At 47.1% G+C, this 26,057-nt stretch overlaps 1 protein-coding gene and 1 pseudogene across 2 annotated transcripts in view; one reads left to right on the top strand and one right to left on the bottom strand.

Annotated features, from left to right (window-relative positions):
* On the bottom strand, nucleotides 1-12,966 carry LOC103785103 (cytochrome P450 2F1-like). The gene is made up of 4 exons (XM_063599696.1): nucleotides 12,939-12,966; nucleotides 10,718-10,878; nucleotides 10,203-10,379; nucleotides 1-9,267 (listed from the first exon to the last, which is right to left on the bottom strand). Exons 1-4 carry the CDS (start codon nucleotides 12,964-12,966, stop codon nucleotides 8,815-8,817), a joined length of 819 nt encoding a protein of 272 aa, XP_063455766.1. The 3' UTR covers nucleotides 1-8,814.
* LOC100984524 (cytochrome P450 2B6-like) overlaps nucleotides 1-26,057 on the top strand; it is a 109,923-nt pseudogene that overhangs the window by 4,702 nt on the left and 79,164 nt on the right. Inside the window, exon 2 of the transcript XR_008955033.2 lies at nucleotides 10,671-26,050. The product of XR_008955033.2 is annotated as a cytochrome P450 2B6-like (transcript). The remainder of the gene's footprint in view (nucleotides 1-10,670; nucleotides 26,051-26,057) is intronic.

The raw sequence follows: 26,057 nt of genomic DNA on the forward strand, positions 1-26,057 counted from the left end.
TGAGCTGAGATCATGCCACTGCACTCCAGCCTGGGCAACAGAGTGAGACTCTGTCCCCCCAACCCTCCAAAAAAAAAAAAAAAAAAAAAGAAAAAAAAAGAAAGAAAAAGAAAAGAGGGGCTGGGGATTGAGGGAGAGAGCCTCAGTCCTCAGAACTCCCATTGTCATTGCTCATCTGTCTTTCTCTGGTCATTTCTCTGTTTCTTTCCATTTTCTCTCTCAATTCCCCTGCCTCCCATTTCTTAGTGTCTGTATTTCTCTGCTTTTCTCTGTATTTAAGGGTGTCTGCCTCTTTCTTGGTCTCTGACTTGTGAATTAAAAGGTAGTAGTTAGAAGTGCAGTGTCTGAGTAGGGCATGGTAGTGTGCACAGGTTGTCCAGAACTTTGGGAGGCTGAGGCTGGAGAATCACTTGAGGTCAGGAGTTCGAGACCAGCCTGGGCAATATAGTGAGACTGCCTCTACAAAAAATAAAAATAAAAAAATTAGCAGCTGAGTGCAGTGGCTTATGCTTGTAATCCCAGCACTTTGGGAAGCTGAGGTAGGCAGATCACCTGAGGCCAAGAGTTCAAGACCAGCCTGGCCAACATGATGAAACCCTGTCTCTACTAAAAAAAAAAAAAAAAAAAAAAAAAAAATTAGCTGGGTGTGGTAGCAGGTGCCTGTAATCCCAGCTGCTCGGGAGGCTGAGGCACGAAAATTGCTTGAACCCAGGAGGTGGAGGTTGCAGTGAGCTGAGATCGAGCCACTGCACTCCAGCCTGGGTGACAGAGCAAGACTCTGTCTCAAAAAATAAAAATAAAAGTAAATTAGCCAGGTGTGGTTGTGGTGCACCCTGTAGTCCCAGCTACTCAGGAGGCTAAGGTGGGAGGATTGCTTGAGCCTGGGAGGCTGAAACTGCAGTGAGATGTGATTATGGCCATTGCATCCCAGCCTGAGAGACAGAGTGAGAGCTTGTCTCTAAAAAAAGGAAAAAAAAAAAAAAAAAAAAAAGAAGAGGAAGAAGAAGAAAAAGAAGTGCAGTGTCTGTAGCCTCAGAGTCTGAATTTAGATCCCAGCTCTGCCTGTTTCTGTGTGATCTTGGGCAACTCACTTCACCTCTCTGAGCCTCAGTTTGCTCATCTGTAAAAATGTAATACTGCTTTGTGGCCAGGTGTGGTGGCTCATGCCTGTAATCCCAGTGCTTTGGGGGGATGAGGTGGGAGGATCGCTTTAGGTCAGGAGTTCAAGACCAGCCTAGGCAACACTGCAAGACCCTGTCTCTACTAAAGATTAAAAAAAAAAAAAAGTTAGCCAGGCACGGTGACTGTAGTCCCAGCTATTTGGTGGTCTGAAGCAGAAGCAGGAGGATCAGTTGAACCCAGAAGTTCAAGGTTGCAGTGAGCCTTGAATTGTGCCATTGCACTCCAGCCTGGGCAACAAGAGGGAGACCCTGGCTATAAAAGAAACAAACAGGGTAGGTGCGGTCGCCGGTGGCTCACGCCTCTAATTCCAGCACTTTGGGAGGCTGAGGTGGGCGGATCACAAGGTCAGGAGATTGAGACCATCCTGGCTAACAGGGTGAAACTCTTGTTTCTACTAAAAATACAAAAAATTAGCCGGGCGTGGTGGCGCACGCCTGTAGTCCCAGCTACTCAGGAGGCTGAGGCAGGAGAATCACTTGAACCAGGGAGGCGGAGGTTGCAGTGAGCCAAGATCGCGCCACTGCACTCCAGCCTGGGTGACAGAGCAAGACTCTGTCTCAAAAAAAAAAAAAAAAAAAAAAAGGAAAGAAAAAAGAAACAAAAGTCCCCAAAACAAACCAGAGCAAAGTAGGGAGACTTAAATGAGGCATTCAGAACAGTGTGCAAATAGGGAGTGTCATTTAGTGTCAGTGCTTGTTCCATCTTAGCCTCACTTTGCCCTGCTTTCCCCATCTCTCTGCAGTGCCCTGCATCTCTTGCATATTCTCTCTGATATCTCTCTGCTGTCTTCTTCTTTTTCTTTCTTACTTTTTTTTTTTGGGGGGGGGTCTCACTCCCGTCTCCCAGGCGGGAATGCAGTGGCACAATGACACCCCATTGCAGCCTCGACCTCCCAGGCTCAAGAAATCCTCCTGCCCCACTTTTTGACTTTTTTGTAGAGTCAGGCCTCACTCTGTTGCCCAGGCTGGTCTCAAACTCCTGGGTTGAAGCAATCCTCCCGCCTCGGCCTCCCAAAGTGCTGGGATTACAGGTGTGAGCCACTTCGCCTGGTCCTGCTATCTTTTTCTCTGTCTTGGTTTCTCTGCCTCACTGGCTTCAGGTCCTCAAAGCCTTTACCTTCAAACCTGTCTCCAGGATACAATTTGTCCCACCCTAGCCACCCTAAAGGTGAGGGCAAAACTAGCCAGTGCCTCCATCTCTGCAGCCAGCTCCCTTCTCCCCATCCTAAATGACTCTCATCCTCACTTTAATTCAGCCAAGACTGGTTTGAATCTATTACAAATGTACTAAGAAATGATACAAAAAGCCCAGAAAAGGGCGTGCCATAGAACAAGCTCTGTGGGTACAAAAAGACATGCCACATCTGCCTCTGCCCTGCAGACGGGGTACAGATTGGAGGGATGGGGGAAGGGCACGCGGCAGGCACAGCATGCAGGGAAGACAGCGTGACTGCCAGAGGGATGGGGGCAGACCGTGGACCAAGAAGGGGACGTAGCAACCCACATGGGTGGGCCTCATCGCTCACAGGCGAATCTGGAAGGGCCGGGGCGTTAGCGCGGGCGCAGGCACAGCTGGAAAGGCCGCGGCAAATTGCCAAGACCTGAGCTGAGCGGGGTCAGGTCGATGTCCTCGGGCGCACCCAGCGGCTGCAGCGAAAAGCTCTGCAGGATGGCGGTGAGGTACAGAAAGAGCTCCATGCGCGCCAGCGACTCTCCCAGGCACAGACGGCGCCCTGCAGGGGTGGCAGGATGGGGAGCGGCGGTGAGATAAGATGAGGTTAGAGGCTGCAACCCCACATTCCCAGAGGAAAACATAAGAGGAAAGGAAGACAGCAGCTGGGGACGTCACAGATTCACCCATGTAAAGATCTGGGAAAGATGCTTTAAACTGTGGAGCGGAATGACCTGGGCTGCTTGGGTTCAAATCCCAGTGCTGTCACTACTAGTTTTGTGATCCTGGACAAACCACACTTTCTGGGTATTTAAAATGGGGGTATGAAGACTGGGCGCGCTGGCTTAGGCCTGTAATCCCAGCGCTTTCGGAGGCCGAGGCAAGAGGATCTCTTGAGCCCAGGAGTTTGAGAGCAGCCTGGGCAACACAGCAAGATCCCATCTCTATAAAAAATTTTAAAAAAAATGTGCAAGGTGGCACATGCCTGCAGTCCCAGCTGCTTGGGAGGCTGAGGCGAGGGGATCACTTGAGCCCAGGAGATCAAGGCTGCAGTGAGCCATGATCGTGCCACTGCCCTCCAGCCTGGGTGAGAGCATGACCCTGTCTCAGAAAGAAAAATAAAAGGAGGGATAGTAATAGTGCCTCATGAGGCTGCTGTGAATGGTAAACACAGGGAAAGCAGTGAGGCTGTAAGTAGCTCACCATGGGCTACCCTACTCTAAGCATTACATCACAATTAATTCTAACAACTCCAAGAGGCAGGCCTTAGTATTATCTCCATTTTATAGATGTGGACATTGAGGTACAGAGAAGTGAAGTAACATACCCAAGGCAACACAGCTAGGGGGTGACAGATGGGATGCAAACCCTGCTGGAATCTGGGCTGCACATTCCCAGCGGAAAACATAAGCTCTTAGCTGGGCTCTTGTAGAGGCAGCACTTGACGCACAGTAGGCAATATGGTAAGTTACCTATTATTATGCCAGTTGTTTTTTCTTTTCCTGCTACTGAGTAAAGAGGGAAGTATTTTTCAGCAGGGTAAAGAGGAAAGCCAAAAAACAAAACAAAACAAAAATCCTAGAACCACCTCAACTGCGCCACCCAGTGGAGAGGTAGACAATGACCACTCCCAAGTTCAATTATTTTTTTTTCTTTTAAACATTTTATATATTTTTTATTTTTGGCTAGTCAGTATTTTTTATTTTAGAGAAAGGATCTCGCTCTGTCGCCCAGACTGGGGTGCAGTGGCATGATCATACTCACTGTAACCTCAAACTCCTGAGCTCAAGTGATCATCCCACCTCAGCCTCCCAAGTAGCTGGGACCGCAGATGCACACCACACCACATCTAGGTAATTTAAAAATTTTCAGTAGAGAAAGGGTCTTGCCATGTTGTCCAGGCTGGTCTTGAACTCCTGGCCTCAAGCGATCCTCCCACCTCAGCCTCCCAAAGTGCTGGGATTACAGGCATGAGCCGATGAACCTGGCCCAAGTTAAATAATAATTATTATAATTATTATTTATTTATTTTTTTGAGACGGAGTTTTGCTCTTGTTGCCAAGGCTGGAGTGCAATGGCACGATCTCGGCCCACTGCAAGCTCCATCTCCTGGATTCAAGTGATTCTCCTGCCTCAGCCTCCAGAGTAGCTGGGATTACAGGCATGTGCCACCATTTCCTGGCTAATTTTTTTTCTTTTTTTCTTTTTTTTTGAGATGGAGTCTTACTCTGTCGCCCAGGCTGGAGTGCAGTGGCGCGGTCTCTGCTCACTGCAAGGTCCGCCTCCCAGGTTCACGCCGTTCTCCTGCCTCAGCCTCCCGAGTAGCTGGGACTACAGGAGCCCGCCACCATGCCCGGGTAATTTTTTTGTATTTTTAGTAGAGATGGTGTTTCACCGTGTTAGCTAGGATGGTCTCGATCTCCTGACCTTCTGATCTGCCCACCTTGGCCTCCCAAAGTGCTGGGATTACAGGCGTGCATTCCTGGCTAATTTTGTATTTTTAGTAGAGACAGGGTTTCACCATGTTGGTCAGGCTAATCTTGGACTCCTGACCTCAGGTGACCTGCCCGCCTAGATCTCCCAGAGTGCTGGGATTACAGGTGTGAGTAACTGCCCCTGGCTGTTAAATTATTATCATTATTTTTTTTGAGACAGAGTCTTGCTTTGTTGCCGAGGCTGGAGTACAATGGTGCAATCTCAGCTCGCCGCAACCTCCGGCTCCCGGGTTCAAGTGATTTTCCTGTTTCTCCTCAGGAGTAGCTGGGACTATGGGCGCCCACCACCACACCTGGCTAATTTTTGTATTTTAAGTAGAGACAGGGTTTCACCATATTGGTCAGGCTGGTCTCGAACTCCTGACCTCAGGCGATCCACCCACCTCAGCCTTCCAAAGTGCTGGGATTACAGGTGTGAATCACCATGCCCAGTCCCAAGTTAAATTATTAATCAACCTCCCCACCTTGCTTCACGAGGATTTTAGTCACTACTTGCCTATAGGAGCAGAGTTGAGAGGAGGAATGAATGTCTCTGTGCATCCAAAGCTGAGAATGGGTGGAAGGAAGGAGTGAGAGGATTTGGCAAGTGGAATTAGGATGAGGAATGTAGGTAGAAATTGGGCCAGAAAGACTCTGATTCCTGCCCTCACCAGCTAAGAAGGGCATGAAGGCTGGGCTCTTCTTGAAGGACTGATTGGCATCCAAAAAGTGCTCGGGGTTGAACTCCTGGGGCGTCAGGAACTGGCTGGGGTCGTAGTGGACGGTGTTAAGGAGGGTGATGACATCGGTGCCCTGTGTGGGTGAGGAGGTGGACTTAGCAGTGTAGGAGGGCTGGGAGGCTCCCAAACTCCTTTCCATTGTATTGGGCTGGGTGTCCTGGGGACTTGATAAGGGGTGGGTATAGGTGGGTATAGGACTCAATCGGGGGCCAAGGAAATATGTGTGGGTGTCTAGGGTCCCAAGTGATGGGTGCTATATGCTGTATTATTGGGGACTTTGGCAAGGATGTGGGAAACCCCCATCCTTTGTGGGAGCAGATGTGGGGTTTCTGGGAAAAAGGAGGGGTCCCTGAGAATAGCGTTTAGGCCCAGGGGATCCTCCAGATGACGTTCCAGACCCCAGGGCTTCCAGGGAGGGGTTCTAGGAAGGGGATTTGTCATGGTGAAGGGGTCTAGTCCAGTATGATATGAGATGGGGTCCTGGCAAAGGCCTGAGCTTCTGGATTTAAGGGTCTGAGATGTCTGTAGCTAGGGCTTGGGATGCCAGTTGCTAAGGCCTGGGGTGTTGATTGCTAGTGCCTGGGATACTGCTTGCGAGCTGCAAGAGCCTGGGATGCCTCCTCTTAGGTTGCCTGATGTCGTTTGCCAGGCCTAGCGCACCTTGGGTATCAGGAAGCCGTGAAAGGCCGTGTCCCTAGTGATGCGGTGCGGCAAGTTCATGGGGATGATGTCTGCAAAGCGCTGCACCTCGTGGATCACCGCGTCTGTGTAAGGCATGGCCGCGCGGTCCTTCAGCACTGGCAGCCGCGCGCGTCCCACCACAAGGTCGATCTCCTCCTGCACGTGGGCTGGAGGGGAAGGGGGAAGTGGGGTGGAGGGTATCAAACCAGGCTGGGAAGAGGTGTGTCCGTATGTGGGGAGGGGTCTAGTCAAAGCCTCCCAGCGCTGGGCGCCACTGCTGGGGCGTATGTGAGAATTAGCTAGAGCTGGCCGGGCGCGGTGGCTCATGCGTATAATCCCAGCACTTGGGAGGCTGAGGTGGATGGATCACTTGAGCCCAGGAGTTTGAGACTGTAGGGAAAAGAGAGATCAGACTGTTACTGTGTCTATGTAGAAAAGGAAGACATACGAAACTCCATTTTGATCTGTACTAAGAAAATTACTTTGCCTTGAGATGCTGTTGATCTGTAACTTTAGCCCCAACCCTGTGCTCAGAAACACGTGCTGTATGGAATCAAGGTTTAAGGGATCTAGGGCTGTGCAGGTTGTGCCTTGTTAACAATATGTTTACAGGCAGTATGCTTGGTAAATGTCATCGCCATTCTCCATTCTCGGGCACAATGTACTGTGGAAAGCTGCAGGGACCTCTGCCCAAGAAAGCCTGGGTATTGTCCAAGGTTTCCTCCAACTGAGACAGCCTGAGATATGGCCTTGTGGGAAGGGAAAGACCTGACCATCCCCCAGCCTGACACCCGTAAATGGCCTGTGCTGAGGAGGATTAGTAAAAGAGGAAGGCCTCTTGCGGTTGAGATAAGAGGAAGGCCTCCATCCCTTGCATGTCCCTGGTAATGGAATGTCTCAGTGTAAAACCCGATCATACATTCCTTCTGTTCTGAGATAGGAGAAAACCACCCTGTGGCTGGAGGTGAGCTATGCTGGTGGCAATGCTGCTCTGTTACTCTTTGCTACACTGAGATATTTGGGTGGAGAGAAGCATAAATCTGGCCTACCTACACATCTGGGCACAGTACCTTCCCTTGGACTTATTTGTAACCCGGATTCCTTTGCTCACATGTTTTCCTGCTGACCTTCTCCCCACTATCACCCTGTTCTCCTGCCGCATTCCCCTAGCCGAGATAGTGAAAATAGTAATCAATAAATACTGAGGGAACTCAGAGACTGGGGCTAGTGCAGTTCCTCCGTATGCTGAGCACTGGTCCCCTGGGCCCACTGTTCTTTCTCTATACTTTGTCTCTGTGCCTTATTTCTTTTCTCAGTCTCTTGTCCCACCTGATGAGAAATACCCACAGGTGTGAAGGGGCTGGCCCCCTTCAGAGACCAGCCTGGGCAACATGGTGAAACTCCGTCTCTAAAACAAAATAGAAAAATTAGCTGGGCATGGTGGCGCACACCTATGGTCCCAGCTACTCAGGAGGCTGAGGCAGGAGAATTGCTTGAACCTGGGAGGCGGAGGTTGCAGTGAGCCGGGATTGGCCCACTGCACTCCAGCCTGGGTGACAGAGCGAGACTCCATCTCAAAAAAAAAAAAAGGAAAAAAAAAAAGAGTTAGCCAGGGCCTGGGAGGAAGTGGGTCAGTGAGGGCGAAAGGTTGGCTTGTGCAAGGGCCTGGCCGTTGGGTTGTGTGGGTGGGGCTTCAGGGAGGCCTGGAATCCAGGACCTGATGGGATTTCAGGAGCAGTTTCGGGACCCTACTTGCTGGACGGTGGATCGAGTGGGTGGACTGTGTGGGAGGGCTGGAGATCAGAGGCAGAGCAGGGGTTATACCCAGAGGTGGAGCTTGGGGAGGTGGAGTAGCAGACAGAGCTCCGTGTGTGGGCCAGGCTGTGTGGGAAAGGTAGGGTTCCCTGGCAAGTGGGTGGCTGGGGCTCTGGGGCAGAGTTCTGGGAGGACTGTTAGCTGGGCTCTGAAGCCAGCATGCGGTGGTGGACACGGTGGGCACAAAGCAAGACTAAGCAGGTGGAGGCGGGAGCGTTGGCTCACACCTGTAACCCCAGCACTTTGGGAGGCCGAGGTGAGAGGATTGCTTGATCCCAGGAGTTGGAGACCAGCCAGGGCAACACAGCAAGGCTCTGTCTGTACAAAAAATAAAAAATTAGCTGAGTGTATTGAGTGTGGTGGTGCACGTCTGTACTCTCAGCTATTGATAAGGCGGAGGTGGGAAGATCGCTTGAGCCCGAGGTCGGGGCTGCAGTGAGCTGTGATTGTGCCACTGTACACCTGGGTGACAGAGTGAGTCTGTCTCAAAAACAAACAAAAAACTAAGCAGAGCTGGGTGCAGTGGCTCACGCCTGTAATCCCAGCACTTTGGGAGGCCGAGGTGGGTGGATCACTTGAGGCCAGGAGTTTGAGACCAGCCTGGCCAACTTGGTGAAACCCTGTCTCTATTAAAAATACAAAAGTTAGCTGGATGTGGTGGTGTGCACCTGTAATCCCAGCTACTTGGGAGGCTGAGGCAGGAGAAAATGCCTTGGACTCAGGGGGCAGAAGTTGCAGTGAGCCAACCGAGATCATGCCACTGCACTCCAGCCTGGGTGACAGAGCGAGACTCCGTCTCCAAAAAACAAACCAAAAACAAAAAAACCAACAATTAAGCGGGTGGGATCTGGGTCGGGATTCAGGCAGGCTGCGTGGACCTCGTGGGCCACGTGGTGGGATTGGCCTCCGTGTGGGTTTGTGGGTTTGGCTGTGGAATCCTGGTGCCAGCAGGAGGCTATATCAGACGTGGAAGGCGGGACTGGAGGCGGGGTCGTGGCTTCCTGCTCTGGGGTGAGGCTGGAACACATGGGCACCTCCACGCTGCTGTGTGGGTGGGCCTCACCTTGAACTTTCGGGTACTTCATGAGTGCCAGGAAGGCGTGGCGCAGCGTGGTGCCCACCGTCTCGGTGCCGCCAAAGAGCAGGTTATGTGTGGTCATCAGCAGGGTATCCATGTGGAAGTGGCTCAGCGGGTCCTCCTTCTTCTGCCGTGGTAGAGGGGTGGGGATGTGAGCCAGGGATGGAGACCCCTTCACTCTAGACCAGTACAACTGCTGCTGGGGGCCCATTCAGTCCCAGCTGGGTTTAACTTTCTTTCCCTGGGAGAGCTGGGGAACGCAGAAGGGCAGGGCAGGGAAAATCTCAGCTGCAGGGCCTACAATTAACTTCTTGGATAGAGCTTGAATGACTTCTTGTTTTTTTAAAAAATACATTTTATGTATGTATGTATGTATGTGTATGTATGTATGTGTGTGTGTATGTATGTGTGTATGTATGTCTGTATGTGTGTGTGTATGTATGTGTGTATGTATGTGTGTATGTATGCATGTGTGTATGTGTGTATGTATGTCTGTATGTATGTGTGTATGTGTATGTATGTGTGTATGTATGTATGATGTATGTATGTGTATGTATGTATGTGTGTGTATGTATGTGTGTATGCATGTGTGTATGTATGCATGTGTGCATGTGTGTATGTATGTCTGTATGTATGTGTGTATGCATGTATGATGTATGTATGTATGTGTGTATGTGTGTGTGTATGTATGTGTGTGTGTGTGTATGTATGTGTGTATGTATGTGTTGTAGAGACTGGGTCTTACTATATTGTCCAGGCTGGTCTCGAACTCCTAGACTCAAGCGATCCTCCTGCCTCGGCCTCCCAAAGTGCTGGGATAACAAGCCTGAGCAACTGCCCCCTCCGCCCTGCCCCACCTCCTTTGATGACTTCTTAATGAGCTGTAAGTTGGCGGTGGCTGTGAGTGGCTCCTGGCTCCAGCCCAGCTGGGCCAGATGCTTCAGCTTCTCCAGGGAGAAGGTCCCCCAACCCTGCCCCATCTGGGGTCCCTGTGGGTTTGAGGCAGGGGCAGCAGGAGAATTTCAGGTCAGACTAGAGGTGGGATTTCCAGGTAGGGATTACCTCTGCCATCTTGGTGAGGAAGCAGTGGATGAAGTCCCGGGGAGATCTGGGGTCTAGTGAGGCCTGGTGGTCGTGGACGCTGTGGGCGATGAGGTCTCTCAGGCACTTGAAGTTCTGGAAGATGCGTTGGTGCGGCCCGGGCACCCAGTCCAGGAGGCTCGGGAAGATGTCGTACAACTGGGGACCAGACAGAGTGGGAGGGTTTTGGAGGAGGACGAAGGGTGTTCAGGGGCGAATGGGGTCAGTGTGGATTAGGTAGGCAGGGACAGGGTCTCCAAGGGCAGCCAGGTCCGGGGTGGGGGTTGGGGCCGAGGGGGAGTGGGAAGGAGGCAGTGGCGGCCATAAATGCTCAGCGGAGGGGAGTGGGCGTGGCCGTGTAACTCTGGGTGGGGTCAGATGGGAGGGGGCGGGCCCTGGGCGGGCCTTTCGCAGCCCTTTCCCCGCCCACTGTTTCCTCTCCATTCCTAGATCCTGCGGACTCCACAGCCCGTCCCTGCTGGACTCAGTTGGCTGACCTCGCCCCAGGGGCTGCTCATGATTTGAAAGTTGTCATTGATAAGGTGGATAATGGTGAGCAGACGCTCATCATCGTAGTCGAAGCGGCTGCCGAAGAGCACGGAACAGATAATGTTGGACCCTGAGCGACTCAGTACAAACGTAGGGTCAAAGGGCTCGCCTGAGGGTGAAGAATGGAATGGGTCGGGAAGACGCTGTGTGCAGCACACCAGACCTCATGCAGCAACACCATTAATTTGCACAACATCCGACTCAACCATGGCAACGTGTCTTACGGTGCAAACACGGGCACATGGTCACAACATGCTGCTTAACAACACCCCAAAAGCATCTGTCAATGCCACAGACAGCACCGAACCCACAACTTCCTGCAGCACATCGACAGCAACAACGCCCAACCACAGAACGGGCTATTCTTGGCAACACAACACACAGCACGCGACATAGCACAAGGCAATCATGAGGCATCACGGAACACAACAACACAGGGCAACAGAACACCCAGCAAATACGATCACAGTACATGCCAACACATGACACACAGTGACCCAACAGCCAGCCCGGAAACATCCCAAGACACGGTAACCACACACCAACACATAATGCCAGCATACCGCTACATAATCCTGCCACACAACACACGCTAGTACACAGCAACCCAGCAGACAGCACAGAACACATGATGTGACATCACAACACATACAGTCAACGCAGCAGAACAAAGGACACGCTATGCAGCAATGCAACAACGTTGGCAGCCAGCAGATGACACAACGCAAAACCACATGCAGTGCCTGACAACTCTAAAATCTCACCCAGAAATATCTCAACACAACACGTAGCATCTGGCCGTCCAACAGCTTAACAGACCATAGTAAATACTGAACAACACATTTCTTTCTTTCCTTTTTTCGAGATGAAATCTCGTTCCGTCGCCCATGCTGGAGTGCGGTGGCACGATCTCGGTTCACTGCAACGTCTGCCTCCCAGGTTCAAGAGATTCTCCTGCCTCAGCCTCCCAATGAGCTGAGATCACACCCGGCTAATTTTTTTGTATTTTTAGTAGAGATGGGGTTTCACCATGTTGTCCAGACTGGTCTCGAACTCCTGACCTCAAGTGATGTGCCCACCTTGGCTTCCCAAAGTGCTAAGATTACAGGCATGAGCCACCGCGCCTGGTCTAGTTTTTGTATTTTTTGTAGAGACAGGGTTTCACCATGTCGCCCAGGCCGGTTTCGAATTCCTGAGCTCAAGTGATCCACCACCTTGGCCTCCCAAAGCGCTAGGATTACAGGCGTGAGCCACCATGCCTGGCCAAAACAACATATTTCAACACAGCACCCAGGACACAATAGCACAACCCGGAAAACCAGATCTGGAGTTAGATGGACGTGGTTTGAATCCTCGTTGGTCTCTTAGCCTTGGTGTGACTTGGGCAAACTGACTTCCTTTTTCCGAGCCTCAGTCTTCTCATCTGTAAAATGGGCCTGATGCCACTCCTCTCATCATGGGGCTACTATAAGGAGTCAGTGAGTGTGTGACTGGGAGTCAGTGAAGGGCCTGACCCATTGCAAGGCTGTTACAGATCATGGTGTTGTGGCAGGTTGTAATGCCCCCCAAAAGATGTCCAGGTCCTTATCCTTACAACCTGTGAATTTGTTACCTTACATGGTAAAAAGGACTTTGCAGGTGGGATTAAGTTGAGGATTTTGAGATGAGAAGTTTACTCTAGACTGTCTGGCTGGGCCTAATGTAATCACAGGGATCCTTTTTAGAGGGAGGCAGGAGGGACTGAGTAAGAAAAGATAATGTAGGCTGGGTGTGATGGGTCACACCTGTAATCCCAGAATATATTGGGAGGCTGAGGAAGGAGGATTGCTTGAGCACAGGAGTTTGAGACTAGCCTGGGCAACACAGCAAGACTCCCTCTCTATAAAAAGTTAAAAGAATGAGTTGAATGTGGTGGCACATGCCTGTAATCCCAGCTATTTGAGAAGCTAAGGTGGGAGAATCAGTTGAGCTCAGGAGGTCAAGGCTGCAGTGAGCCAAGACCATACCACCGCACTCCAGCCTGGGCAACAAGAGTGAAGCTTCATTTCAAACAAACAAACAAACAAACAAGTAAACAAACAGACCCCAAATTATTATTTTAATTCTGGAGCCCAGAATTCCAAAATCAGCTTCACTGGGATAAAGTCAAGGTGTCAGCAGGGCTGGTACCTCCTGGAGCCTTGATAAGAGGATCCATTTCCTCGCCTTTTCAGCTTCTGGTCGCCCCTTTATTCCTTTGTGCGAAGCCCCTTCATCCATCTTCAAAGCACATCACTCCAGTCTCTGCTTCCATCCTCACATTGTCTCTCTCTGACTCTTCCTGCACTCCTCTTTTTTTAAAATTAATATTGCCACATTATTTTAAATTATGTACAAAGACCTAACATGTCACTCAGGGACCATTTCAGCCACTGCTCTATTTAGCTGCCAGTCTCTTCAGCAATGGTGAGGGTTTGGTGTACACATTATTTCATCACCCAGGTAATAAGCATAGCACCCGACAGGTAGTTTTTCGGTCCTCACCCTCCTCCCATCTTACCCTCAAGTAGGCCCTGCTGTTTGTTGTTCCCTTTTTTGTGTCAATGTGTAGTCAGTGTTCAGCTCTCACCTATAAGTGAGAACCTGTGGTGTCTGGTTTTCTGTCCCTGCATTAGTTCACTTAGGATAGTGGCCTCCAGCTCCATCTATGTTGCTGCAAAAGACATTATCTTGTTCCTTTTTATGGCTGTGTAGTATTCCATGGTGTATATATACCACATTTTCTGTCTTTCTCCTTCCTTCCTTCCTTCCTTCCTTCCTTCCTTCCTTCCTTCCTTCTCTCTTTCTTTCTCTTTCTTTTCTTTTCTTTTCTTTCTGAGAGTCTTGCTCTGTTGCCCAGGCTGGAATGCAGTGGTGTGATCTCGTCTCACTGCAACTTCTGCCTCCTGGGTTCAAGTGACTTCTCCTGCCTGAGCCTCCCAAGTAGCTGGGAATACAGGTGCCCGCTACTATGCCTGGCTAATTTTTTGGTATTTTTAGTAGAGACGGGGTTTCACCATGTTGGACAGGCTTGGTCTCGAACTACCGACCTCACGTAATCCACCCACCTTGGCCTCCCAAAGTGCTGGGATTACAGGCGTGAGTCACCACGCCCAGCCCACATTTTCTTTATCCAGTCTACCACTGATGGGCATTTAGGTTGATTCCACATCTTTGCTATTGTGAACAGTGCTGCTGTGAACAAAGGTGTGCACGTGTCTTCATGGTAGAACGATTGATATTCCTTTGTGTATATACTCAATAATGAGATTGCTGGGTTGGATGGTAGTTCTATTTTAAGTTTTTTTAGAAATCACCAAACTACTTTTCACAGTGGCTCTTGGCTTGAATTTGGAAGCAGAGGTACACTCCCTTTACACCTGATTTTTAAATTTCTTTTCTCCTTGATCAGGTAATATGTTGACACTATCCAAAATTCAAAAGATACAAAATGATGGAAAGTGAAATTTCTTCAACCCAGTTTCCCTTCCCAAGTTGATACTAATGTTACCAGTTTCCAGGGTATTCCATACACAAATACACAAATAGTAACTTACTATATCCACTGTATCTGTCAGGTTGGGTTGGAATTTTTTTTCTTTTTCTTTTAAGACCGTCTCACTCTGTCTTTCAGGCTGCAGTGCAGTAGGGCAATCTTGGCTCACTGCGACCTCTGCCTCCCGGGCTCAAGTGATTCTTGGGCCTCAGCCTCCTGAGTAGCTGAGATTACAGGTGTGTGCCACCACACCTGGCTATTTTTTGTATTTTTAGTAGAGACAGGGTCTTGCCCTGTTGGCCAAGCTGGTCTTGAATTCCTGGTCTCATGATCTGCCCACCTCAGCCTCCCAAAGTGTTGGGATTACAGGCGTGAGCTCCTGGCCATTGTGCTGGGTATTCTATTTGCCCTACCATCTCCACTCTCCACCATGACCTGTCTTTTAGAAGGGTGGCCTCTATAAACTGTACCACCCATGCTCCCTTCACCTCTACATTAAAAAAATTTTTGGGTTTGGCCAATGGAAGTTTGAGAGAAGAGCAATGTCAGATTATTTTGCTTGGCTGTGTGATAGCAGTGGTTGTATTCCTCTGCCAGAAACCATGCCCTCCTGCTGGGGGCTCTCTTTTACCCCTATACAATCAGTCTCGGTTTCGGAAACTACTCCCTCTCACTGCACCTTTCCACCTAGGGATGATGATGGCGTCTCCTTATTGTAAGCCATAGAGTGCTTCAGCGTCTTGTAGGGTTCTTTCACACTGCCCTCCACTTTGTAAAAAGTCCCTCCATTGGCCAGGCGCGGCGGCTCACACCTGTAATCCCAGCACTTTTGGAGGCCGAGGCGGGCGGATGACGAGGTCAGGAGACCGAGACCTTCCTGGCTAACATGGTGAAACCCCGTCTCTACTAAAAACAAAAAATTAGCCGGGCGTGGTGGCGGGTGCCTGTAGTTCCAGCTACTTGGGAGGCTGAGGCAGGAGAATGGCCTGAACCCGGGAGGCGAAGCTTGCAGTGAGCTGAGATCGCGCAATTGCACTCCAGCCTGGGCGAAACAGCGAGACTCCGACTCAAAAAAAAAGTCCCTCCATTAAGCACTCATATTTTTCTGCTGGGGTTCTGATGGACCAAGTCTATCAAATGAATGCATCATAATTTGTTTAACCAATATCTTGGTGCATATGTTGGTTTCCTATTTTTCATTATGTAAACAGTTCTTTGATGAATCTAGGTGATTTTGCACACTTTCTTGTACATCATAGGAGACATTACTAGAAGTGGAATTAACTGAATCTGAGAGTATGTTCTTTTGTAATTTAGAGAAAAGCATTCACATTACTCTCCTCTGAAGCTGTACCAATTTATAGTTCCACAAACCGTAACTGAGAGTAAGGATTGCTCTGGGAGGCTGAGGTGGTAGTGGATACTAGCCTGGGCCCTATAGCGAGACACCATCTATACAAAAACATTAAAAAAAGTTCTACTACTAGGGTGTGGGAGAATGCACCTGTGGTCCCAGCTGCTTGGGAGGCTGAGGTGGGAGGATTGCCTGAGCCAGGGGGTTAAGGCTGCAGTGAATTATGATTGCGACACTGCATTCCAGCCTGGGTGACAGAGTAAGACACTGTCTCAAAAAGACAAAAAAACCCACCCCAAACAACCAACAAAACAGGAGGCCATGATTTCACACCCAGTGATCTTAATAGCTCAAATATTGAATTAGAGACTGTGGTTTTAACATCTGCTAAATTCCTTATGTTGAGGAATCACTGAGTCAAAGGTTTCAGCCTCTTTCCAAGGGGGAGAGCACGTGGACAATTACATCTCATGCAGGCATTTGGTTTTATGGACTCACGTGCTTGTTACAAAACCAGACACAGCTTTAGGGCTTCTTATTACCTTCCCCCACCCGTCCTTGGTAGAAGAGTCAACAAATGACATCTAAGCTGCCAACACATATCGGAAAATGTTTGAAACTTGAGATCTGTGGTTTATTATGAAACAGGCAGTGCCCTGGAGTTTGAATTTTTTCCCAGTTGGTCTTAGTACCCTGTCTGCAGATTGAGGGTAAAGGGCAGGAAGGGGAGTAAATGTAGTTAAGAGCATAGCCTCAGCTGGGTGTGGTGGCTCACGCCTGTAATCCCAGCACATTGGGAGGCCAAGGAGGGTGGATCGCTTGAGGTCACAAGTTCAAGACCAGCCTGGTCAACATGGTGAAACCCCCATCTCTACTAAAAAATACAAAAGTTAGCCAGGTGTGGTGGTAGGTGCCTATAATCCTAGCTACTCGGGAGGTTGAGGCAGGAGAGTCACTTGAACCTGGGAGGCAGAGGTTTCAGTGAGCCGAGATTGTGCCACTGCATTCCAGCCTGGGTGACAGAGTGAGACTGTCTCAAAAAAAAAAAAAAAGCATAGCCTCTAGAGTCAAACAGATCTGACTCCTACATCTGTGCTAGGTCCTTTCAGTGGTTGAATCTTAATGATTCTGACTCTGTTTGCTCACATGTAAAATGTGGATGGTCATAGAACTTTTATCACAGATTTGTGAAGACTGCATCGCACACTCCATGAAAAGTTCTCCTTAGCACAGCATCAGGCACAGGGAAGCTCAACGCCTTGAAGCTGCTGTTTTTATTTCTAGGTCCCTAAGATCTTCCTCGTCCTCCTTATGGCTCCCCCCTTTATTCTCCATATTTGTTCCTTCCTTGAAAGTCAAGGGTGCAGGAAGAAGATGATATCCTGGAGGCCAAGCCCACACAATTAGGACATGTGGTGGACATTCACCTGTTCTTAGATCCACTGCTGCTTTTCCTCTGCTTGTCTATCACAAGGGGCTGACACCTGCACACTAATTCTGTCTTGAGGGAGACTGTGTAGGGGAACATGGCCATTTGGGTCCATTAGGAAAGGGTTTTGAGGTCAGGACATGGGTATTTGGTGTACATGGGAGTTTGGCGGCCTCTATTGTAGGAGGCTTTGGAAATGTGTATTGTTGGAAGGTCCTGAGGGAGGAAGTTTGGGATGAACATGGAGATTCTAGGCTGTGGAGGAAGATGTAACATGGCTATTGGAGGATTCTGGGACCTTACCTTGGTACCTTGGTACCTTGGTAATGAGGAAATCTTCAGCTTTATTTTTATTTATTTACTTTTTTTTGAGATGGAGTCTCACTCTGTCACCCAGGCTCGAGTGCAGTGGCGTGATCTCAAAATACCAAAAATTAGCTGGGTGTGTTGGTGGGCACCTGTAGTCCCAGCTACTTGGGAAGCTGAGGCAGGAGAATCGCTTGAACCTGGGAGGCAGTGGTTGCAGTGAGCTGAGATGATGTGGCTGCACCTCAGCCTGGGTGACAGAGTGAGACTCTGTCTCAAAAAAAAAAAAATGTTCATCCCTCAGCTGCTCAGCCGGTAGTCATTCTTTTCTCAGTAGCTGTTTTCTCCTCAGCTTTGTGAAGTCTTTCCCTCAGCCTGTGCAGCTCTGTATTCAGCCAATGATTTGAGGCCACTGTAAGCAGCTCTTTCCCTTTGGAGCTCTTTTTGTAAGCAAAAGCTCAGTTTCTTACGTAAGAAAACCCAATTCCCCTTGAGGAAGAGAAAGAGCTGGAGTCCTTTAAAATTAACTGCCTGTTTTTCTGTGGCTAGGGAGCCTTATCTCTCCCTTTGCGAGGCATTGTGAAGACTCTGTTTCTCTAGCTGTGCAGCTGCAAGGTCACTAGACAGATAATCTCAAGTCGTAAAATATGCTGTTCCTTGAAAAGTAAGAAATGATGTAATGCATGTCTCTACTGAATAAGTGTCTTTGTTTCTCGATTCTGTTGTATGCTTCCCCCTGCACAGATCTCCTCCTGCCCCAGAAATGCTTAAAAGGTAACTGGACTCTTTGTTTGGGGCTCAGTTATTTTGGATGTTGATCTGACTGGGCCGGTGCACCTAAATAATAATAAGAAATCCTCCTCAACCCCTCAGTCTCTCTGATTCCTAAATTATCTCACTGCAAAGGCAGGAGAATTGCTTGAGCCCAGGAGTCTGAGACCAACCTGGGCGACATAGTGAGATCCTGTCTCTACAAAAGATTAAAAAATTAGCCAGGCATTGTGGTGCATGCCTGTGGTCCCAGCTACTCGGGAGGCTGAGGTGGAAGGATTGCTTGAGCCTGAGAGGTCCTGGCTATGGTGAGCTATGATCACACCACTGCCTTCCAGCCTGAGTGACAGAGCAAGACCTTGTCTCAAAAAAAAAAAAAAAAAAATTGGGCTGGGCATGATGGCCCAGGCCTGTAATCCCAGCACTTTGGGAGGCTGAGGTTGGTGGATCACCTGAGGTCAGGAGTTCAAGACCAGCCTGTCAAACGTGGTGAAACCCTGTCTCTACTGAAGAATACAAAAATTAGCCAGGTATGGTTGTGTGCACCTCTAGTCCCAGCTACTCGGGAGGCTGAGACAGGGGCCTAGGATTAAATACGGAGTTTTGGCAAAACTAGGCTGGAACTCCAAAACCTGCTACATAAGTACTCACAAGGGTTGCTAGTTATTAGTATTATTACTTTGTTGTTATTTGGCTCTGGTCAGATTTCAATTAATGTCACAGATAGGATTTAAACATTTGTTTTATTATTTTTAAGATTTTAGGCCAGGCGCACTGGTTCCCAGCACTTTGGGAGGCCGACGGGGGTGGATCACCAGAGGTCAGGGGTTGGAGACCAGCGTGGCCAACACAGTGAAACCCCTTTTTTACTAAAAATACAAAAAAATTAGCTGGGCGTGGTGGCATATGCCTGTAACCCCAGCTATTCGGGAGGCTGAGGCCAGGAGTTTGAGACTAGCCTGGGCAAATAGTGAGACCTTGTCTCTACCAAAACAAAACAAAACAACCAACAACATTAGGCCAGGCGTGGTGGCTCACACCTGTAATCCCAGTACTTTGGGGGGCCGAGGCGGGTGGTGGATTGCCTGAGGTCAGGGGTTTGAGACCAGCCTGGGCAACATAGTGAAACCCTGTCTCTACTAAAATACAAAAATTAGCTGGGCATGGTGGTGGGGCACCAGTAATCTCAGGACTTGGGAGGCTGAGGCAGGAGAATCGCTTGAACCTGGGAGGCAGAGGTTGCAGTGAGCCATGATCTGGCCATTGCACTCCAGCCTGGGTGACAAAAGTGAAATTCCATCTCAAAAAAAAAAAAAAGTTAGCTGGATGCTGGATGTGGTGGCATGTGCCTATAGTCAGCCACTCAGAAGGCTGAGGTGGGAGGATCACTTGAGCCTAGGAGTTCAAGGCTGCAGGGAGCCGTGATCATACCACTGCACTCCAGCCTGGGCAACACAGCAGACTCTGTCTCAATTAAAAAAAAAAAAAAGCGCAGAAGAATATTGGTTTATGGAGAGTATTATTTTAAGTTTTAGAAATTTTCTATGCAAAACAAACAATGGAAAATAAGAAATGCATTACTCTATAATAAAATATAGCCTTTTCTCTCCCATATATACATATCAGTGGATAAAAACAGTCATAACTTCCTACACATTTAATCCTCTATACTAGCTCTCATACCCACTTACCACTCCCTCAATGACAAACATACCAAAAAGATGCTAAATAAATGAAAACAATACTTTGTATTCTTAACTATGTAAAGTATTGTACTTAACAGGTATTTTCTTGGCTGACTGGTTCTCCATACCCAACAAACACAGTGATGTCAGCTCTCACCACTCATATTAAACAATATAGCCATTGCTGTAAAGTACAAAAGAGAAATGCAGTACAAATTGAAAAGGAGGAAATAAAACTTTTATTCATCGCTGATATTATCAGATACATAAAATCCCAAGGAGACAAAAGCTACTACTAATGAGATTAGAAGGATCCCAGAAACAGACACAGACATGCACACACACCTCCCCACAGACACAGATACACACTCACAACAGACTCAGAAGTACATTTTATTTTATTTTGAGACAGTCTCGCTGTGTCACCCAGGCTGGAGTGCAGTGGCTCCATCTCAGCTCACTGCAACCCCTGCCTCCTGGGTTCAAGCGATTCTCCTGCCTCAGCCTCCCCAGTAGGTGGGATTACAGATGTGCACCACCATGCCTGGCTAATTTTTTGTATTTTTAGTAGAGATGGAGTTTCACCATGTTGGCCAGGCTGGTTTTGAACTCCTGACCTCAAGTGATCCACTCGCTTTGGCTTCCCAAAGTGCTAGGATTACAGGCGTGAGCCACCACGCCCAGCCAGAAGTATCTTTTAAACAGGATTTTTAAAAGTGAGAGTTGACCCTTTCCATAATCTGGAGTTGGGATGGGTATTAGTGGTTTGGAGAGGAAAGAGCAGGTGTGTTGTGGCTGGGAGGCGATTCCTTTCAGCACCTTGGGTGATGTCTGAGGCCATACCCACTTTCTGTGCTAGTTTTGGGATTATGATGATTAACCCACACTCCCTTTGTTCCTCCCATGTAAGCTGGATTCTTGGGCATTCAACCAATATTAAACCCTTCCTCTGAAAAATTCCTGGATTGACAAGAGCACACTGGACCCATTTCCATTCCCCGTCGTGATCAATAGGTATCAAAAGAAATGATAGCTTCTTAGAATAGAAATTTGCAGCCACTGGGGAATGTAGTTCTTAATGTGAATACAGAAGAATCTCATTATAAAATTCTGTATGGCTCTGGATTTAAGATTTTGTTAATTTTTTTTTTTTTTTTGATACATGGTCTCTCTCTGTCACTCAGGCTGGAGTGCAGTGGCACAATCTCGGCTCACTGCAGCCTCTGCTTCCCAGGCTGAAGCGATCCTCCCACCTCATCCTCCTGAGGAGCTGGGACCATAGGCGCACACTTCCACGCCCGGCTAGTTTTTTTGTGTTTCTGTATTTTGCCAAGTTGCCCAGCTAGTCTTGAACTTCTGAGCTCAAGCGATCTATCCACCTTGGCCTCTCAAAGTGTTGGGATTACAGGTGTGAGCCACTGTGCACGGCCAGGATTTAAGATTTTAGGGGATATTGAAAGCCTTTTATTATAATACCATTGAAAACATAAAATACTTAAAGATAAAATTAACAAAAGTTATGCAATAGTGTAACTACAAATCATTGATGAGAGAGATTAAATATCTAAATAAAGAGATATATCATGGCCACGAATTAGAAGACTTAATATTGTTAAGATGTCAGTTCTTCTGAAATTGATCAATAGATTATTTGTAATCTCAATCAAAATTTCAGCAGGCTGTCTTTGTTTTGGTATAAGTTAATAACATGATTTTAAAATTCTCAGCTGTGGCTGGGCAAGGTATCTCACGCCTGTAATCCCAGCACTTTGGGAGGCTGGGGCGGGCGGTTCACCTTAGGTCAGGAGCTTGAGACCAGCTTGGCCAACATGGCAAAACCCTGTTTCTACTAAAAATACAAAAATGAGCTGGGCATGGTGGCGGGCACCTGTAATCCCAGCTACTCGGGAGGCTGAGGCAGGAGAATCACTTGAACCCAGGAGGCAGAGGTTACAGTGAGCCGAGTTCGTGCCACTACACTCCAGCCTGGGTGACAGAGAGAGACTCTGCCTCAAAAAAAAAAAAAAAAAAAAAATTCTAAGATGTATATCTTTTACAACTACCAGTCAAAGTAATTATAAAAGAGTAACAAATTCAGAGGGCTCACCTTATTTTACCATAAAGTAGTGTAGGCATATACTGATCAATTAAATAGAAAAGAAGGTCTAGAAACAGACACTTATATGATCAATGGATTTTTGATTAAGATGCCAAAGCTATTCAATGGGAGAAAGGAAAGTCTTTTAATGAAAGTGTTGGAATAACTGAATTTCCTTAAGGAAAAAATATGCTTTTGCTCTTATTTCACACTATATTTAAAAATTAACTCATAATGACTCAGACTTAAAAGTAAAAGCTATAACTGAATTCTTCAAAAGAAAGCATAGGAGAAAATCTTTGTGAACTTGGGGTAGACAAAGATTTTTAAAATGGAAAAATCGATCATACTTCTTTATTTGGAAATTAAAATAAAAATGCCATAAGCAATGACACAAAAAATGGCATACCTAGCATTACATTTGGCTTACATTTAGTGTAAGACCTACACAGTAAAACCCACTAAACATTGCCGTGTCATGTTGAGGAATTTTTTCCTTCCCTTCCTTCCTTCCTCCCTCCCTCCCTCTTTCTTTTCTTTTCCTTTTTTATTTTCTTTCCTCTTTTCTCTCTCTTTCTTTCTTTTTCTTTCTTCTTTCTTTCTCTCTTCCTTCCTTCCTTCCTTCCTTTCTCCCTCCTTTCCTCTCTCCCTCCCTTTTATTTTCCTTCCTTCCTTCCTTCTCTCTGTTTTTTTTTTTTTAAGACAGAGAATCCCTCTGTCATTTAGGCTGGAGTGCAGTGGCACGATCACAGCTCACTGCAGCCTTGTCCTCCTAGGCTCAAGCCATCCTCCCACCTTAGCCTCCCAAGTAGCTGGGACTATAGGTGCACATCACCATGCCCAGCCAATTTTTGTATTTTTTGTAAAGACAAGGTTTCACCATTTTGCCAAGGCTGGTCTTGAACTCCTGAGCTCAAGCGGTCCTGCCTGCCTTGGCCTCCCAAAGTGCTGGGATTACAGGTGTGAGCCACCGCACCTGGCCAATCTTTTCTTTTTCTTTCATAAAAGTTGTACTATTTATGGAGTACATGTGATATTTTGACACATAGACACAATGTGTGATAATCGAATCAAAGAAATTGGGATATCCATAACTTCAGGCATTTATCATTTCTTTGTATTAGGCACATTCAAATTCCACTCTCAGTTATTTTGAAATATACTATAAATCATTGTTAACTACATTGACCCTATTGTGCTACCAAATACTAGATCTTATTCTTTCTATATAACTGTATTTTTGTACCCATTAACCATCTCCTTTTTATCCTCCCTTCTCCACTACCCTTTTTAGCTTCTGCTAACCATCATTATACTCTCTACCTCCATGAGTTCGATTTTTTTTGGCTCTCCCATAGGAGTGAGAACATGTGGCCTTTGTCTTCCTGTGCCTGGCTTGTTTCACTTAACGTAATGTCCTCCAGTTGCAACTGTGTTGTAAATGCAGGATCTCATTCATTTTTATGACTGAATAGTACTCCTTTTTGTGAATGTACCACATTTTCTTTATCCATTCATCTGTTGATGGACAGTCAGGTTATTTCCAAATCTTGGCTACTGTGAATAGTGCTGCAGTAAACATGGGAGTGTGGATATATCTTGGATATACTGATGTCTTTTCTTTGGATATATACAGTGGGATTGCTGGATCATAGGGTCATTTTATTTTTAGTGTTTTGGAGAACCTCCAAACTGTTTTCCATAGTGGTTGTACTGATTTAGATTTCCACCAAGAGATATGTATGAGAGTTCCCTTTTCTCCACATTCTTGCCAGCATTTGTTATTGCCTGTCTTTTGGATAAAAGCCATTTGAACTAGGGTGAGATGACATCTCATTGTAGTTTTGATTTGCATTTCTCTGATGATAATTATGTTGAGCACTGATATGGTTTGGATCTGTGTCCCCACCAAATCTCATGTTGAATTGTAGCTCCCAATGTTGGAGGTGGGGTCTGCTGGAGGGTGGTTGGATTTCTCATGAATGGTTTCATACTGTCCTCTTGGTGCTGTTCTTGTGATAGTGAGTGAGTTCTCATGAGATTTGGTTGTTTAAAAGTGTACAGCACCTCCCCGCTCACTCTCTCTTGCTCCTGCTCCCGCCATCTAAGATGCCTTACTCCCTCTTTGCTTTCTGCCATGATTGGCAGTTTCTTGAGGCCTCTCCAGAAGCAGAAGCTGCTGTGCTTCCTGTACAGCCTACAAAACTGTAAGCCAATTAAAACTCTTCTCTTTATAAATTACCCAGTCTCAGGTATTTCTTTATAGCAGCATGAGAACGGATTAATACAAGTCTCAGGTATTTCTTTTCTTTTTTTTGAGATGGAGTCTCACTCTGTCGCCCAGGCTGGAGTGCAGTGGTGTGATCTTGGCTCACTACAACCTCTGCCTCCCAGGTTCAAGCAATTCTCATGCCTCAGCCTCCCAAGTAGCTGGGACTACAGGTGCCCAGCACCACGCCTGACTAATTTTTTTGTATTTTTAGTAGAGACAGGGTTTCACCATGTTGGCCAGGCTGGTTTCGAACTCCTGACCTCAGGTGATCTGCCCGCTTTGGCCTCCCACAGTGCTGGGGTTACAGGCATGAGCCACCGTGCCATCAGGTATTTCTTCATAGCAGTGTGAGAACGGATTAATACAAGCACCTTTTCATATACCTGTTTGCCATTTGTATGTCTTCTTTTGAGAAATGTCTATTCAAATCTTTTATTCATTTTTAAATTGGATTATTAGATTTTTTTCCTATTGAGTTGTTTGAGCTCCTTATATTTTTTTGTCAATTATTCTTTGTCAGATGGAAAACTTGCAGATATTTTCTCCCACTCTGTAGGTTGTCTCTTCATTTTGTTGATTGTTTCCATTGCTGTGCAGAAGCTTTTTAACTTGATGTGATCCCATTTGTCCATTTTTGCTTTGGTTGCCTGTGCTTGTTGGGTATTACTCGAGAAATCTTTACCCAGTGCAATGTCCTGGAGAGCTTTCTCAGTGTTTTCTTTAGTAGTTTCATGTTTGAGGTCATAGATGTAAGTCTATGATCCATTTTGATTTGGTTTTTGCATGTGTCAAAAAATAGGGGTCTAGTTTCATTCTTCTGCATATAGATGTCCAGTTTTCTTGGCATCGTTTATTGAAGTGACTGTTATTTCCCCAGTGTATGAATGTTCTTGGCACCTTTGTTGAAATTGAATTCACTGTAGATGTATGAAGTTGTTTTTGGGCTCTTTATTATGTTCCATCGGTCTACGTAACTTGTTATGCTAGTACCTTGTTGTTTTGGTTACTATAGCTCTATAATACGATTTGAAGTCAGATAATGGGATTCCTCCAATTTTGTTCTTTTTGTTTAGGATAGCTTTGGCTACTCTAGATCTTTTGTGGTTCTGTTTAAATTTTAGAATTGTTTTTTCTATTTCTTTGAAGAATGTCATTGGTATTTTGATAGGAATTGCATTGAATCTGTAGATTGCTTTGAGTAGTATGAACATTTTAACAATATTGCTTCTTCTAATCTCACTGTGTCACCCAGGCTGGAGTGCAGTGGCTCCATCTCAGCTCACTGCAACCTCTGCCTTATGGGTTCAGGCAATTCTCCCACCTCAGCCTCCCAAGTAGCTGCAACTGCAGGCGCATGCCACCGTGCCCGGCTAATTTTTGTATTTTTAGTAGAGATGGGGTTTCACCATGTTGGCCAGGCTGGTCTCGAATTCCTGACCTCAAGTGATCTGCCCGCCTCGGCCTCCCATAGTGCTATAATTAACAGTATGAGCCATCAAGCCCTGCCATATTTCATTGTATGAACATATCACAGTTCATTTATCCATTCACTTGTTGAAGAACATCTTGGTTGCTTACAAGATTTGGCAATTATGAATAAAGCTGCTATAAACATCTGTGCAGAAGTTTTTGTGTTGCTATATGTTTTCAACTCATTTGGGTTAATACCGAAGAGCATGATTGCTGTAGCACGTGGTAAGAATATGTTTAGCTTTGCAAGAAACCACCAATTTGTCTTCCAAAGTAGCTGTGCCATTTTGCATTCCCACCATCAATGAATGACACTTCCTGTTGAGCCACCTCCTTGTCAGCATTTGATGTTGTCAGCTTTGGATTTTAGCCATTCTAATAGGTGAGTA

The sequence above is a fragment of the Pan paniscus genome, chromosome 20, assembly GCF_029289425.2.
Source record: "Pan paniscus chromosome 20, NHGRI_mPanPan1-v2.0_pri, whole genome shotgun sequence".
NCBI classification, from domain to species: domain Eukaryota; kingdom Metazoa; phylum Chordata; class Mammalia; order Primates; family Hominidae; genus Pan; species Pan paniscus.